The sequence below is a fragment of the Opisthocomus hoazin genome, chromosome 2 (genome assembly GCF_030867145.1).
Source record: "Opisthocomus hoazin isolate bOpiHoa1 chromosome 2, bOpiHoa1.hap1, whole genome shotgun sequence".
NCBI classification, from domain to species: Eukaryota; Metazoa; Chordata; class Aves; order Opisthocomiformes; family Opisthocomidae; genus Opisthocomus; species Opisthocomus hoazin.
In genome coordinates, this window is record NC_134415.1 from 131,085,309 (window position 1) to 131,101,843 (window position 16,535).

General features: G+C 60.2%; 1 protein-coding gene across 1 annotated transcript; it reads right to left on the bottom strand.

The window, feature by feature from the left end:
* LOC142364954 (dynein regulatory complex protein 1-like) lies at positions 1 to 14,159 on the bottom strand. The gene is made up of 18 exons (XM_075445259.1): positions 14,147 to 14,159; positions 12,775 to 13,048; positions 11,954 to 12,047; positions 11,280 to 11,392; positions 9,597 to 9,780; positions 8,823 to 8,960; positions 7,999 to 8,085; positions 6,902 to 7,024; positions 4,185 to 4,324; positions 3,714 to 3,848; positions 3,359 to 3,588; positions 2,806 to 2,978; positions 2,126 to 2,215; positions 1,628 to 1,714; positions 1,097 to 1,287; positions 550 to 693; positions 335 to 437; positions 1 to 198 (listed from the first exon to the last, which is right to left on the bottom strand). Exons 1-18 carry the CDS (start codon positions 14,157 to 14,159, stop codon positions 58 to 60), a joined length of 2,460 nt encoding a protein of 819 aa, XP_075301374.1. The 3' UTR covers positions 1 to 57.
* Positions 14,160 to 16,535: the final 2,376 nt, after the last annotated feature.

Sequence of the window (16,535 nt, forward strand, 5' to 3'; positions counted from 1 at the left end):
AGGGGTGCTCCCCGCCAGCCGCGCGCACACGCAAGGCCCGGCTTCGGGAAGGGTTTATTAGCCCTGGCTCCAGCCACGGCTCCAGCTCAGGGCAGAGAGAAGCCGCGCCCGGGCCCTGGGCACTCGCTGCGCTTCCTCGGGGTGGGACAGGTCCAGGTCCATGGGCCGCGCGGGAGGGGACAGCAGCTTGCTGTTCGCCTGCGGGGAGAAGCCCCCGTGAGCCCAACAGCGCCGGGCTGCAGGCAGCAGCCCCCGTGTCTGGGGGCACGGCGGTGTCTGGGGACGCGGCGGGGTGTCCCCGGGGTGTCCCCAGGTGGCGGGGTGCTGCCCTCACCCTGGAGCCGACGTACTGCTCCAGCAGCAGGCACAGCTCCGAGTTCTGCTGCCGCAGGACGGCTGCTTCGGCCAGCAGGCTGGCCCTGCGCGTGAGCACCTCGCTGGGGAAGGAGGGCAGAGGGTTGACGGGCCCGGTCGGCGCCAGCCCCGCTGCGCTTCCCCCAGCCCCGCCACCAGCCTGCCCTGTCCCCAGCAGCACTGCCGGCCACTCACTGATATTCCTCCAGGGCCACCGCCAGCGCGTCCCACAGCTTCAGCGTCGGCTCGGGGATGACGTGTGCCAGGGCTTCCCAGTACTCCGCGTCCCTGGAGCCGTCCCGTACCTGCGGCACCTCCGGCGCTGATCCGTCCTTCTCCCTGGGGGACAGAGAGCAACGCCCCGGGGCTCAGCTCTTGGCGGGTCAGGAACAGCCCCGTAGCCCTCAGCTGACCTGAGCACCATCGCCATCGCCGCACCCATGAGCACGACCCCGCGGCTGGCACCTGCCTGCCCCGTGGCTTTGCTTCCCTGCCCGGGCTGCAGGTCATCTGCCGCCTTGTTGTCCCCAGCCGTCCCTCGCTCAGGCACTGTCTGTGCCCCCCTGCCCCGGTGGGACCCTCCCCACCCCTCTGCAGTTTTGCAGGCGGGCAGGGGAAGCTCTTGCTCCAGCCAGGGCAATACGGTCACCCCCAGCCCCGTCCACACCCCCCCCACAGCCACCCCTGTGCCCTGGCCAGCTGCCTGGCGCTGACCACAGCCCCGCTCTGCCCCTGGTCCTACCTCAGCTTGCCAAAATCCCGCACAAACGCTTTCAGGATCTTCAGGACGTCGTCAGCGTGGATGTGCGCAGACGGGAGGGAGCCCAGCGAGCTCCGCGGGGACTGGAGCTCGTCCCTCTGGGCACCGGACCCACCGTCCTCTCTGGCCTCGGCTGGACCCGTGACACCCGCTCCGCCTGGGCTGCCCTGGCTCTGGAGGGAAGGACAGCAAGCTGGGCACGGGGCCTCCCACCACCTCCTCCTCCCCAGGAGCCGCCTTTCCCCCGGGAGCCTCCAGCTGCCCGCAGCCTCCTCCCTTGGCAAATTTCGGGAGCTCAGGCAAAAATGGACGTACAAGAGGCTCCGTCCAGCCGTGGCCAAAGACGATTACAGCCCCTCAGCCCTGCCACGTTCACCACCCTCGTCTGGTCACCGGGAAACATTTCAGCTCTCTGGTGTCCACCTCTCTGCCTTCCCTGGGTGTTCAGGAGATGTTCCGCTCCCCCTTTCCTGGACCCCTGGCTCTGCCGGGCTCCCCCCACCGCGGTCCCACCTGGCTGGCTGCCACCTCCTGGGCTTCGTACTTCAGGAAGAAATCCACCAGCTGGTACAGGTCTTCCTTACTGTCGATCTTGAGGGCCTGGGGAGCAGAGGAACCAGGTTAGCGTCGCTCAGAGACATCACGCGTGGGGAACAGAACAAAGAGCCTTTCCCAGGAGCAGAGGGTGCCCCTCTGCTGATGCCACGCAAGGCAGGAGCTGGTGGTGAGAAGTGGTTAGTGAGGGACAGCCGGGGGTGTCTGTGGATGGGAGAGTCCGAGAACAGGCTGGAGGGGCCCTGGAGATGTTGTTTCAGTCATCAGCAGGACAGCCTTGAGCTGAGAAGCATCTGGCCACAGTGCTTCACCCCCTCTCGCAGTGCTCCTCTCCCCTCGTTGCCCCAGAGCCCTCCCAGCAGCCCAGCCGGGTCTCCCTGGGGCGGCTCAGTCCCGCGCCACGGGGACCCGGGGCAGAGAGCTTTCCCCGGTGACCGCCAGCCTCCCGCAACTCACCGCAAAGATGGCGTCGAGCTTCACCAGGGTGCTCTCGTGCCTGCCCAGCGCGTGCAGAGGCCTCAGCAGCTTGCTCTCGACGAGGAAACCCTTGGGAGACACGCAGAGAAGAGAGAGTAGAGAAACAGCGAGCGTCTCCGTCCCTGCCCAGAAGCCAGCCCCCGCCACGCGAACGGCCGCGCGGCCCCGCGACGGCAGCGCAGCGGGGAGGGTGGGCAGCGGCTGGGCAGCGTGGGGCTGCCAGGGCCGGGAGGCTCCGGGACAGCCGCCCAGCAGACGGGGAAGACGAAGTCGTCAGCGCGGCGATGCCAAAGGGACGTCGTGATCTGACGCTGGCGCTGACTGTCCCCAGAGACGGGCAGCAGCCCGGAGCACCACGCAGCGGCTTCGCCTCAGCTTCCTCTGGCCTGGGGAGCTGTGGGCTGGGGCAACGGGGCTGTGCCTGCCCATGCCCATCATCAGCATTGGACATGTGCCACACACAGCCCAAAGACCTGGAGATCCTCTCCCGGCCCCTGGGGCAGCTCTCTGGCAACGGGCTGCATGGCAGAGCAAGGCAGTGCCGTGCAGAAGCCTTCGCCCCAAGACGTGGAGCTCCGAAGGAATCCAGTACAAGCTGGGGCACCCAGGGGACAGCACGCCTGCTCCCTGAGCAAGGCGTGTGCTGCAGCGTCACGCACCGACTCCTCGCTCACGAGCTCCAGGATCCTCTTGGCAGTCTTCTTGGAGATATTTCGCAGAGGGGTGACTCTGTCCTCAGCCTTCGCTGGGTTTGCCTTGCCTCCCTCTCCACTGCCCACTTCTTCCTTCTCCTCCTCTCTCCCTTCCTCCTCCTGTCCCTCGGAGCTGCTCGCTGAAACATGGAGAAAGCAGGGTGAGCAGAAGCCTTTGTGCTTCGACTGTGCTCACGGTCACACCGCTGCAGGAGTCACCAGGGAAGTCACAGTTGTTCCCTGCGACCGGGAAAGCCCCCCGAAGGCGCTGGGACACGAGCTGGCTCTTGGTCAGCTTGTCTGGAACTGGGAGCACTGGGCAAAGTTCGGTGCAAAGATCCCCAAGCTGGCTTGGCATGAGCCAGCTCAGGGCTGGGGACAGCCCCTGCCTGGGCTCGCAGTGTCACCCCTGTAAGACCCCACCTTGCAATGCAAGGCCAGGAGTGGCAGGAGGGGCTGTCACGAGGAAGGCGAGGGTCTCCCAGTGCCACAAGGGTGACGAGGGCACTGTGCATCCCACCTGTTAGGAACTCCGCAGCCAGCTTGGTCACCGTCCTAGCACCCGCGTGATGCCCGAGGGGGCCGACGTTGTCCAGGAACCAGTAACGAGGCTCTTCCCAGGGCAGCCCCAGTTGCTGGGTGTGGATGATGCGATCTGCATCGAGGGCTTTCCGCATCAGCCCTTTGGCTTCTGCCTCGTTCATCAGCCAGATCCCCGTGAACTTCTCAGCGTCGCTGGCAGCGAAGTGCCTGTGCAGAAGGCAGAGGGCCCATGGAAGGAGGCTCCGTGCCCCAAAGTGACGAGTCAGCTCCCCCCGCAGCTCACGGAGCTGCTCCGAGGTCTCACCAGGGGAGGATGCCCGCGCACACCCCACCTCATCCTCCTCTGCAGCTCCTGGCACTGCCTGGTGATGCGCTCGCAGTCGGCTGCCAGGCTCTGGGTCTCCTTTCGGAACCGCTTCTCTTGGTTTTCCAGTTTCGTTCTCAGCTTGCTGAGCAAGCTGAGGAGCCTGGGGAGGGACAGCAAAGCTGGGCACCCCCAAAGAGGCACCTTCGGCCGTACCCAGCTTGTGTGAAGGCTTTGGGACCTGGGGCTGCTCATCTGCTGGTGGCTGCTCAGAGCCAAGGCCTGACTGACCCCGATGCAGCCGGCACAGGTTGGCCACGGCCAGCCTCTTCAAAGCGCTCTGGGGACGGCCCTGCCCCAGGCCAACCCCTGCCCCTGCCCAGGGATGGGTTGGGACGCAGCTCGGTGCCCTGTGCTAGGTGACGGGCTCCACAAGCGATGGCACATGGGAGGTGGTGGAAGGGAAGGCAGAACACAGCTTCCAGGGATGGATTTTTACCGGGTGAGCTCCCTCTTCTGCTTGGACCTGACGACGGTGTTCTCCTCCTCCTGCTTCTCAAGCACCTGCAGGTTGTACTCCAGCTTCTCCTGGTTCAGCAGATAGACGGCCTTCATGTGGTGGAGCTGCCTCTCCAGGTTCTGGCATTTCAAAAAACACGAGAACAAGCCGTGCCGTGAGCAAAGGCCGCACTGAAGCCTGGATCCCACTGGTCCTGCATCTCCACACCCCGTCTTCCCACTCACAGTTCCCGAGCTGACCCTCGGCCACATGGCATCGCTCGTGGGTGAGCGATGGAGACGCTGGTTGGCCATAAGTATGAGCTACAGGGCCGTGCCTGGGGAAGGGAGAACAGACTGAAGATGCACCCGGCTTTCACTCAGTGGGGCACTAATTTGGGCGTCTCTCCTCACCCTGGCTGTGGATTTTCATGTCAGGTTTAGGAATTGCCTGTCTCTGATTTAACCAAGAGCCTCAGAAGTTACTTGGTGAGCTGGAGGAAGGGACACACAGGAGGAGTGACCGCAGAAACACCAGGGCTGAAGGGAACCAGAACAAAACAAAGAACTGAAGCATTTGCGATGGCAGCATCTCCCTGCGTAGCCTGGGGGACAGGAGGGAGGCAGTGAGCTCTCCCCTTCGCTCCACAGATGCCATGGAGGAGGGAGTGTACAGACAGCCTGGGCAGACACCCAGAAGCAGTCCCACCTGGCTAGGATCAAAGCTTGACAGAAGAAAAGATGGAGGTAAATCCCAGCGGGGTCAAGGGACCTTCTCCTTGCAGCAGATGGAGGAAGACCACGGCACAAACCCTGTATTTAAAATGCTGATTCCCATCTAGTGAAACTGGGGAGCACTCAGTAACCCCCCAAATCACAGACTCCAACTTTAGGTCTTGGCTGAGCTCCTGTTTCAGAGATACCACGGGACAACGATGTCACAGGTTCATCAGGAAAACAGGGGTTTCCAGCTTCTCTGTTCTTGCTCTTCCCAAACTGGAAGGGTGAAGTCTGTGCTATACACGGTTCCACAAGTGCAGTGCTAAAGGGAACCAGGAGGACACCTGCTTCATCCCTCTGCCCCACAGAGGGAACAACTTCACCAAATCGGCCCCAGCAGGAGCTGAGTTAAGCTGTTCCTAAAACCCTGCCTCAAAGAGCAGCAAACCAAGGGGACAGTCGTTCAGGCTCACCATCAAGCAAGTCCTTCCCATTGCTGGGCTTTCCTAGCTTGAAATTTCAACCCTAAATCTGAATGCCAGTTTAAATCTTCCCTACCAAAACGCAGCCCCATGGTTTTTCCTTCCATCTACAGTGGACACGGAGGAGAAGCCATTCTCCTCCTCCATCCTACAGAATTGTGCATATTTGTAGACTTACCACCTCCCTACAGCAATCTCTTTCCTGGTCCAAGCCCCTGGGCTGTTGCAGACTCTCCCCTGTCCCCAAGCGTGTTACCAAACCCAGACAAGGACACGTAGCTATAAAGCAGAGAGGAATAATGACCTCTCTGCCTTATATATGCATCTTCCCACAACTGCAGCTCAAGGCAGCCGGTGCACTTTTACAACAGCCCCACACCGCCGTCTGCGAACCTTCATCTCCAGCGTGCTGCCACCTCCCTCCCCAAACGGCTCAGAGCCATCTGCCAACGTTGCACACTCTGTGGCACCCTCCAGGTTATCAACACGAAGGTGAGGAGCGCGCAGAGTCAGGACTGCCCTCCCTGGACATGCCCTTGCAAGCCGACAGGACCTCGCGACAGTAATATTTCCCCTGAAGTGGTGCAAAACCTTCTAGACTTCGTCCCTAGCCTGCATTTCCCTCAGCTTCCTCGGAGGACGTCCCACGGGACAAACCAGGAGCCTCGCTGAAGTCCAAATGCAACATGTCTTCCTTCTGCCCTGCAGCCTGGGGAACAACACACGACAGCCAGCAGGGACGGTGGCAGCGGTGGCAGCGCAGAGCAGAGGAGGCCGGAGGACGCTGGGCAAAGCCGGAACCAGCGCCGGGGCTGCCGTGCGGGGCCCGGCAGGGCTGCAGAGAGCCGCAGACGCACGCTCTGTCGACACCGCTGCTCGCCGAGGATGCAGCGGATTGAAAGACATCCGTACCCTGGGGAAGCCACGGCTCTGAGGTCTGGGTCTGCAGTGAGAGCCCCTGGGGCTTGTTCAGGCAGCGCTGTGCCAGGGCTGTGCTCCTCCACGGCATGCCTTGCTGCCCGAGCAAGGGCAAGCTCCTGATAGTTCTCACACCAAGGGGACTGCGTGGGCACTAGAGAAAGCCTGGGTCTAGGGCTAGATGGCAGAGGAAAAAGCTCACACCTCCTAGGCCAAGAGCCTGACAAAGGAAGAGAACAGGCTGATCTGAAACGATCTGGTGTCAGGACACTCACACTCCTCAGTCCTCCTGTCAATCCTGACTGCAGAAGCAGCAAACCCCTCGACCTCCCCAGGTGCTTCATACATCCTAGAGCCACCATTCATGGGCTACAGAGCTCTGAGAGCCACGGGCAGAGGGACACTGTGGTGTAGGACCCATGGGGAGAACAGCTCCTCCGTCATGCTGTCATCACGGGGCTGGACTGTGCACGCTGAAGAGCTGAGGTGACCACGTACCAGGGGCAGCTTTCCCACCGTCCAGCTGCCCCCCAGAGCCAGCCCAGGGAGATCTGCTCCGCTGCCTCCCCACACGGCACCGGCCAGCCTTCTTCCGTACCTCTACATCGCTCTCCAGCTGGGCCTTCATGCTGCTGTACTCCTGCTCATCCTGCACCCGCAGCCGACTCAGCTCTTTCTCAGACTCTTCCACCTTCCTCATACGGGCATGCAGGTATGTCATCTGCGGGCAGGAGGAGAATGTCATCCATCCCTTGAGACAGCTTCCTCCCACCATCACAGCTCCTTTGGCCAGCCCAAAGCAAGCTCATGCACGGAGAATTCCCCTGCAGAGCCGGCTGAAAGACGGCCCCTTTGCCCCCCACCCCCCTAAGCAAACAGCTGCCTTCGTGCACGCGTGTCTCTCCGGGCAGCGCAGTGCTGGAGAGCAGCACTGCTCCTCGCAGCCTTTGGCCCCGCGCTACCAGAAGGACATCGAGGTGCTGGAGTGTGTCCAGAGAAGGACAACAGAGCCAGGGAAGGGTCTGGAGCACAAGTCCTGTGAGGAGCGGCTGAGGGAGCTGGGGTTGTTCAGCCTGGAGAAGAGGAGGCTGAGGGGGGACCTTGTTGCTCTCTAAAACTGCCTGAAAGGAGGGTGTAGTGAGGTGGGGGTTGGTCTCTTTTCCCACATAGCAAGTGATACCACGAGAGGAAAGAGTCTCGACTTGGGCCAGGGGAGGTTTAGATTGGATATTAGGAAAAATTTCTGAACTGAAAGGGTTGTCAAGCACTGGCACAGGCTGCCCAGGGCAGCGGTGGAGTCACCAACCCTGGAGGTATTTCAAACACCTGGAGAAGTTCCGTCAAGGAAGAACTTCTTCCCTCTGAGGGTGACGGAGCCCTGGAACAGGCTGCCCAGGGAGGTTGTGGAGTCTCCTTCTTTGGAGATATTCAAGACCCGCCTGGACAAGATCCTGTGCAGCCTGCTGTAGGTGACCCTGCTTCGGCAGGGGGTTGGACTAGGTGACCCACAGAGGTCCCTTCCAACCCCTACTACCCTGTGATTCTGTGATTCTGAGATGTGGTGCTTAGGGACGTGGTTTAGTGGGGGACTTGGCAGTGTTAATGGTAGGACTCAATGATCTGGAAGGTCTTTTCCAACCTCAATGATTCTGTGATTCTATCATTGTGTGATTCTAAACAACACATGGGCCTCACCTCCTGTGCCTTGTGGGCCTGGATGGCTTCCTCCCACTCCTTCCTGTTGTTGTCCAGCAGCTCTCGCCGTTCCAGCTCAAAAGCTTTCTGTGAAGGAGAAGGAGCCCTTCGCCACCATGCTGGCACCACTCGTTGCCAACCTTACACCAGGCCAGGCCAGCAGCCTCCCGCAGAGGACCAGCTGCAGACCGGTGCCGCTGTCGACGAACACGCACTGCCCTGATCTCTCCTCTCCACGCCAGGACCCCGCTGGCAGAGACCTCACACTGTGACCCCCGGGGACTGCTGCTGTCACCCCCCCAGAGCTGGGAGGGATGCTCCTGGTGGTGGGCAGCTCGCTGGAAGTCATCGCTTGATGATTAGCAGTGGAGCTTGGTCAGCCAGCCACCCGGTTTCGCCTTACAAGACGTTCAGCGGGGAGAGATGCCCTCGCTCAGCACCAAACGCAGGTTTGGGCTGCGAGGTGGGACGCTGTGCTCTGCAGAAGCCAAGGTGAAAGAATTGAAATGGTCCTTTCTGGCTTTTAGAGACGTCAGTCATCAGCCACGAAGCGGCGACAGCTTTCACGTGGCACCAAGCTGCTCTGCACGGAACCCCAGCCCTTCACAGCACGGTAGAAACCAGCCCCTCGGCACTCAGCACCATTCAGTGCTCTTGCTTGGCTGGGTTTCACCCTCATTCACCAAGACATCAGCTCTGCTGCTCTGGACAGTAGACAGCCCAGCCAGTGCAGGGAGCCTGAGGCCTTTTTGCCACGGACATGCAGAAGAAAGTGCCTGCAGGTCTTCTCATTGGACTTTTCCTCCACCATATGACCTGGCTACCTCAATCCGCAGGAGCTTGCGACGGTAACTTTTCAGCATGAGCCTGGTCTGTGCCTCCATTCTCTCCAAAAGCAGGTGGATATCATCCGACTGCTTCTTAATGGCCTGCACGTACTCTTCATCTTTGTTTTTCAGCTCCTGCAGGAGGAGAGCAGATGCTGAAATCACAGAGAAGTATTTGACCAGGCATCCTCAGGGGCTAACTGAGGGGGTCAGACCCAGGTGCTCCCTTTCCCAAAGGAGGAGAGGTGATGAGAGCAAAGAGCCAGAAAGTCAAGATGTAGCCAGGAGGAAAGATGGGAGGGGAGACAGATCATGGCTACCAAAAGGTCCAGGTGAGATGGGGGGGAGGTGACCTGCCTGCAGACGCATCACTCCTCCTCTGGGGCCAGGGAACCTGCTGTGGGGCAGGCTTGCTTCCCAGACACAAAAACACTCCCCCTCTCTGCTCCTTTGCCTTTTTTTACTGTGCAGTCTGGGACCTGCCAGGTTGTCTTGCTGCTGCCAGTGTCCTGTGGGCCTGTCCTTGTACACCCAACTGTGCCAGGGCACCCGATCCCACCGTCCACACTGGGACACCGGCACTGCAGCTCCTGGCACGGTGCTGACCCAGACTGACCCTGCGTGGATCCCTGCAAGGCACTGGTGAGCTGAAGATCCAGACAGAGGGATGACTCAAGAGACAGACAGGGATGACGTTGCTTTACAACAGCACCCTCCAGAGCTTGAAACCCCCGATCCTTCCCGTCTGTCCCTGCCTGTCCCCCACGCTACCTGCTGCAGATCACCGATGACCTTGTTCTTCTCCTCCAGAAGCAGCGCGCACTGCTGCTGCTGTTGCTTCAGCAGCTGCCACAGCTCCTGCGGCATGGTCGTCTCCTTGGCCAAGGCCCACTTGGAGGTGATCTCCTCAAACTTGCGTGCGCTTGACTTGGCTTCGTTCTCCAGCTTCTCCACCCTGCAGGCAGCCAGGAGCACAGGGCAAACAGGGAGCTGGGGCAGGGCAGCAGAGGCCAGCGGAGGGCTGGAGCTCGCAGGGGTAGAAACGCCCCGGGATTGCTTTGCTCTGGGTCCCTCTCCTGAAGAGGCACCCGGTCCAGACCGTTTCTTTTCTCTACCTTTCAATCTGTTTCTTTCATTAAATTACTTTATAAGCACGGACACCTGAGACCACGCTACAGGAAACCTGGGGTCACGAACGTGCCTTCAACAGAGCTCAGTCACCTTTGCAAGGAGCACCGGTCCTTCTGCCAAGCCAGCTGTCTCTGGGCAAGAGGTGATGGATGAGCAGTGCTGAACAGCCTCCCAGCTACGTCTGGACCTGGGAGTCAAAGTGCCCAGGGACCCCCCTCCAGCTAAAGCCAAACGGCACCCAACAGCCCACGTCCGTGTCAGCAAAACTCTTTCCTCTTCCAAACAGAGGCACCAGCCAACGTGCCCTGGCGACGGCCCAAGGGTCAGGCGGAACAGCAGCCAACTTGTGCCACCCCCAAACCTGCTCCATGGGCTGTTCCTGGACACAGCTCCTGGTTGGTCCCTTCATAAGATTCCCACCGGGAATCCACGGAGCAAAGCACACGCATCCTGCTACAGCCAGCCTCCCAGAAACTCTTCCTGCAGTGCCCTCCAAAGGCTGTAGGAGCCAGGACTCGGTGTTTCCTCGCCCATCTCCCAGTCTTGGGGACAGCACGGAAAGAGCCTGTCCCTTGGACACTGCCCAGCTCCTCTGGGGAAGCAGGACAGGTTTGCCCAGCAAGGCACACAGAGACGATCAGAGAATCAGCGCGGCTGGAAGGGCTTCGGGAAATGCTCAGCTCCTGGTCAGAGCAGGATTAACTTCAGTGTGAGAGGAGGCTGTGCAGGACCTTGTCCAGGCATGTGCTGAGCATCTCCAAGGAGGAATATCCCCCTGGCCTCGGACCCAGCATCTGGCCACCCTCACTGCACAGACCTTCATATCCACGTTCTCAAATGAGCACAGCCTCCTGTGCTTCCCACTCCTCACACACGGCCTGACCCGGCTGTCCCAGCGCCTTCCCGGGGTGTTGCTAATAACTACCCCAGGCTCCATGACTGCAGGGCAACCTCTGGAAACAGGACCTTTATTGAGCCACCTCCTAGCACAGGGTGGCACCTTCTCCGCCATGGGGTCACCTCCAGCTCAGGAGAGCTGCTGGGCTGGCCAGAAGCAAGGCCAGCTGTGCCTGTGCTTCTCAAGCACAGAGACCACAAGTCTACGTGCTACAGACTCCTGGTGCAGAGCTGAGAACCAGCTGCGTTTCTCACGCTCTGCAGCTGAAGATGTGATGGGTCTGGAGGAGATTGGTAACTGGACATCCACAGCACTGCAGTACCACCTGGGGAAGCCACCAGCCTTGATCTGCAGAGCTCTGTAAAGATCCAGTTGGGGCAGGTGGGACCTGGAGGATCTTTGTGTGCCTAAATCACCTCTCTTACCTCTGCAGCTTCAGCTTTGCCTCCTCTGCCCTCCTCTGCGTCTCCCTCAGGTCAGCAGCCATCTGGATATTTGTCACCAGCTGCGTGCCTTCGAAGAGCAGCTTGGCCAGCCTCTGTGAAGCAGGTGGGAGACATCTCACATCCAGAGACCCAAGCTCTGGAGGAAGGGATACTGGAGCAACTCTCGCTACTCCCGTGCAGGGCCTGGCTCCTGTCCCCATGCTGAGGTGCCTGTGTGGACCCATAAACCCCGGCTTCCCACGCTGTGGCAGGGTTTGATGAGCACCGCGAGGACTTCCATGCACTCACGGGTCCTCCTGCTCCTGGAAAGCCCTGCAGGCCATCAGCACCAAGAGGAATGTGCTCAGAGAACGTTCTTGCTTTGCTTCCCCTGCGTGTGCGGATGGGGCTGGGCATGGCAGGGTGTGGGTCTGGGTGCCCGGTGTTGGTCCCAGACCCTTCCCATCCCTGGGCTGTCTGTCGCAGAGAACTCCTGTCCCCAGGACCCAGCCCAAGAATCACCCCCACCCAGCCCGCAGGAGTTGCTGTTCCTGTCTCTTCTCGCAGAAACGCTGCTGGGGGACACTAAGCACCGCACAAAGCTAAAAGGAGGGTAAAGCCCAAATGTCTCGAGGTCAGGGACCCCAGTGGACCTTCCTGTCCTGCTGCCACACCTGACTGCTCTCCTCGATCTGCTTATAGCTGCTTCTCTGCTCTTCCTCCTCCTCCTCAGCCACCTTCGGCTCCGCATCTTCTTCACGGGCCTCCCTGGGCAGGAAAGGAGCAAAGACAGAACGTTTTGCACCACCCCATCTTCCGAGTGCTCGCAGATGGCTCGGGGTCTGGGGTCTCTCTCCCCTTGGCAGGTTTAGTCCCAGGCCAGGTCAGCCCAGATGCAGAAAGGAGGCGGCAAAGGCTGGGACAACCTCGCTGGGGTCATTTTGTCCGGGCGGGCAGAGGGTCCCTGGCAGGGCAATGCCTTGGGCATGGGGGTCTCTCTGCCCCAGTGCTGGGGACAGGACGGACACGTCCGTGACTCTGGCTGTGCCAGGACCGGGAGGGGTGGGCGCTGAGCCCGTGCCGGTCGGCAGGGAGCGGGGGCTGTCTCTGACCGGGTCAGGATTCAGGACGGGCCCTGAGCCAAGGCCGCTCTGGGAGAGCTCCCGGGTCCCCTGAAGGCCGCCAAGGCCACGCCGCGTCCCTGCGCCCTGCCAGGCCCTGGGCGGGTCCCGGCCCCAGTGCCCGTGCGGGGCAGGGGATGTTCGGAGCCCTGGGGTCGGGCCTGGGGGGGGTGCGGGGGGTCAGGACCGGCTGCCGGTTTGGGGCCAGGGCTCTGGAACCGGCACCGCTTCGGGGCTGGGGGCACCAGGCCCGGGCTGGGCAGAGGGGGCGGCACTCGGGGCCGGCCCGGGACCCGGCTCCCAGGTCGGGGCAGCCGGCTGGGGGGGCCGGGCCGCCGACACCGGCCCGGGGGGGGCCGAGCCCCGCTTCTCACCGGCGCTTGGCATCCAGGCGGGCGGCGACGCGGCGGCGGCGGGCGGCGATCCGCTCCTCGGGGCCGGGCTCCCGGGGGGCCGGAGCCCCCCCGCCCGCAGCCGACACCGCCGCCAGCTCCGCGCTCGCTCCCCGCCCCCCGCAGCCCCCTCGGCCGCTCCCGCACACAGCCGCTCTCTCTAACTTTCCGCCGCAGACGCGGTGCTGGCAGAGACCCCCCCCCGAGCACGCGCAGCCGTGCGGGACGCAGCCCGCCAGGCGCACGCGCGGGGCGGCTGTGACGTGCGGGAAACAGAATCCCGGAATCCCGGAATCGGAACGGTCGGGGTGGGCAGGGACCTCTGCGGGTCACCCAGCCCAACCCCCTGCCCAAGCAGGGTCACCCAGAGCAGGGGGCACAGCACCGCGGCCAGGCGGGGCTGGAATATCTCCAGAGAAGGAGACTCCACAGCCCCTCTGGGCAGCCTGGGCCAGGGCTCCGTCACCCTCAGAGGGAAGAAGTTCTTCCTCGGGTTCAGCTGGAGCTTCCCAGGCTTCAGTTTGTGCCCGTTGCCCCTTGTCCTGTCGCTGGGCACCACTGCAAAGAGTCTAGCCCCGTCCTCCTGACCCCCACCCTGCAGATATTTAGAGGCATTTCGAAGGTCCCCTCTCAGCCTTCTCTTCTCCAGGCTGAACAAGCCCAGCTCCCTCAGCCTTTCTTCGTAGGAGAGATGCTCCAGTCCCCTCCTCATCCTCGCAGCCCTCCGCTGGACTCTCTCCAGTAGCTCCTCATCTTTCTTGAACTGGGGAGCCCAGCACTGGACACAGCACTGCAGATGGGGCCTCCCCAGGGCAGAGCAGAGGGGAAGGAGAACCTCCCTCGCCCTGCTGCCCACACTCCTCCTCATGCACCCCAGGATCCCATTGGCCTTCTTGGCACCCAGGGCACGCTGCTGGCTCATGGTCACCCTGTCGTCCCCCAGCACTCCCAGTCCCTCTCCACAGAGCTGCTCTCCAGCAGCTCAGCCCCAGCCTGTACTGGTGCCTGGGGTTGTTCCTCCCCAGGTGCAGGACCCTGCCCTTGCCCTTGTTGAACCTCATCAGGTTCCTCTCTGCCCAACTCTTCAGCCTATCCAGGTCTCGCTGGATGGCAGCACAGCCTGCCGGGGTATCCACCACTCCTCCCAGTTTGGTGTCATCAGCAAACTGGCTGAGGGTACGCTCTAACTCTTCATCCAGGTCGTTGATGAAGAAGTTGAACAAGACTTGGGCCCAGTACTGACCCCTGAGGGACACCACTGGTTACTGGCCTCAAAACAGACTCCACCGTCTGTCAGACTGTACAGTAGGGATGTTTATTCGGTGTCGGGCAGCATGGGGGGGGGTAGTCCCACCAAAGTCGTGCATGTCGGGCAGGAACTTGCCTCTTCAATTTATACAGTCAAGCATTACATATTCATCAGATTTCCCAACCCACCTACACATACGCATGACCCAGCCGCGCTTGCGCTGTGCCTCCTGGTGGTGGTCGTCGGGGGTCCCCAGATGAAGGCTCATCCTCTTCATCACGGCGTTTGCTGATTGAGCTTTGTTTCTGGGCAAACTCAGCTCTCCTCTGGCTCCCACCCAAACTGCAAGGTCAGCCTTAGCCGGTCCTAGGCAACTCCCCAGCCCTTACCAGGAGCTGCCCCCTTTGTAAGGAAAGGCAAGACTCTGCCTCAGGTCACCTCAGCACTGTCCGTTCTCTGCACGGTGACTCTCAGGCAGTGCTGCTTCTACTAAATTCCTTACCTAGCAGGCAAGGCTGCTTCTGCTAAAATCCCTTTAACCCCTTCCTTCAGTCCCCCCTTTTCTAAAAGGTCAGTAAGTTCTTTTACTATTGTTAATTCTATTATAGTCCATCGTTATTTAACATCTTCTCAAAATACTTATCGAACTCCAGCTTTCGTCGTAATTGGTTCCTTTTCCATTCACTGTAAGAATCTCTTGCAACACCAAAGGCTACACCTAATTAAAATACATGATTACTGTAAATGTAACAAATGTATGATGTAGGGGATGTTATCACTTCAGGTGGTCAGAATCATTGCACAACCAAAACAAGTCTGGGTTCTCTGTGAATAATTGGGACGCCTGCAAGACAAGGGACTCCTGAATAATCCCTTTAGGCGCCTGGGCCTGGGGAGAACAGGGATGCGAGCTACAGAGATGAGGAGGCTGCAGGATAATCTGAAGACCCCAAACAAACATGTGTGATGGACATTACCATATATTAATGAGTTCTTGGAAAAAACATTAGTATGATAAGCATTTCTTGGAAATGTAATTAATATATATGTTAACATAGCATAAATACCTAGTAACTGTGTCTCTTTGGGGCACACGTTTGGAGGAGAGATCCCCGTGTGCCCGGCGCCGTAATAAAGAACACCTGCTTCAGTCTGCCGACTCGTGAGTCTCCAATTCCAGCTTTTCACGGCATCAAACTGGCACCCAGCAACCTCATCGAGATCAACATCTCCTGCAGACTGTGGGCACGGGCCGCACCAGATACATCAGCCGTGAGCTCCGGATGCAGCCAGCGACCGCCCATCACCACACGTCACCTCTCCTGCCACTGAAGACCGTTACGACAGATGGAGCCCCAAGTCATGGATTAAATGAACTCAAGGGACACTTTAGAGTGATGATCCATAGACTGAGGGAATGATATCTGGAGACAGGAGAAGTGGTGGTGATCAGCTGGACAACGGGAGACCTGGGCATGACGTAGATGGTATGGAATAGGGGTGGACAATGTCCTGGGTTCGGCCAGGACAGGGTTAATTTTCACTGGAACCCAGGAAGGGGCACAGCCGGGCGGGCTGACCCACCTGGCCAAATAGACCAGGGTATTCCATACCCTGTGGCACGCTGGGTTCCGGTGGGTGGGCGGCGGGGACTCTCTCGCGGCTCGGGAGCGGCTCTTGGTGGTGTGCGGTTTGTGTTGTGTTTTCCCCTTACCTGTACCGTTGTTGTTCCTGTTCCCTCTGTTTGCTGTTCTGCTAAACTGCCCTTATCCCGACCCACCAGTTTCTGCCTCTTTCTTTCCATTCTCCTCTGCACCCTGGCGGGGGGAGGGGCGGCCGCATGGTGCTTCCGCCATGCAAGGTCCTGAACTCCACCATCTCATGGTCACTGCAGCCAAGGCACATCCTCAACCACTCCTTCTCTATTTGTCAGCACGACGTCCACCTCTCCTCACTGGCTCCTCCACCAGCTGGGTCAAAAAGATCACGGCCCTGCGACCACACGCAGATCTCTGGTTCTTCCTGTTTATTCCCAGGTGACAAGTGGTGTCCCTTCTGGGTCCCTGTCGGGGCCGATATTGTTTCATATCTTCATCGATGACATAAACAGGGGGACTGAGGGCACGCTCAGCAAGTTTGCTGACTACAGAATCACAGAATCACAGAATAGTAGGGGTTGGAAGGGACCTCTGTGGGTCATCTAGTCCAACCCCCCTGCCGAAGCAGGGTCACCTACAGCAGGCTGCACAGGACCTTGTCCAGGCGGGTCTTGAATATCTCCAGAGAAGGAGACTCCACAACCTCCCTGGGCAGCCTGTTCCAGTGCTCCGTCACCCTCAGAGGGAAGAAGTTCTTCCTCATGTTCAGATGGAACTTGCTATGCTTCAGGTTGTGCCCATTGCCCCTTGTCCTGTCACTGGGCACCACTGAAAAGAGCTTGGCCCCATCCTCCTGACCCCCACCCTGCAGATATTTAGAGGCATTTCTAAGGTCC

Bases quoted from the DNA above. Each gene is read 5' to 3' on its own strand.
- LOC142364954 (XM_075445259.1), bottom strand. The intron at 8,961-9,596 runs GTAGCGTGGGGG...CTCCTCCTGCAG, and splicing joins TCATCGGTGATCTGCAGCAG to GAGCTGAAAAACAAAGATGA. The intron at 694-1,096 runs GTAGGACCAGGG...TCTGTCCCCCAG, and splicing joins CGGGATTTTGGCAAGCTGAG to GGAGAAGGACGGATCAGCGC.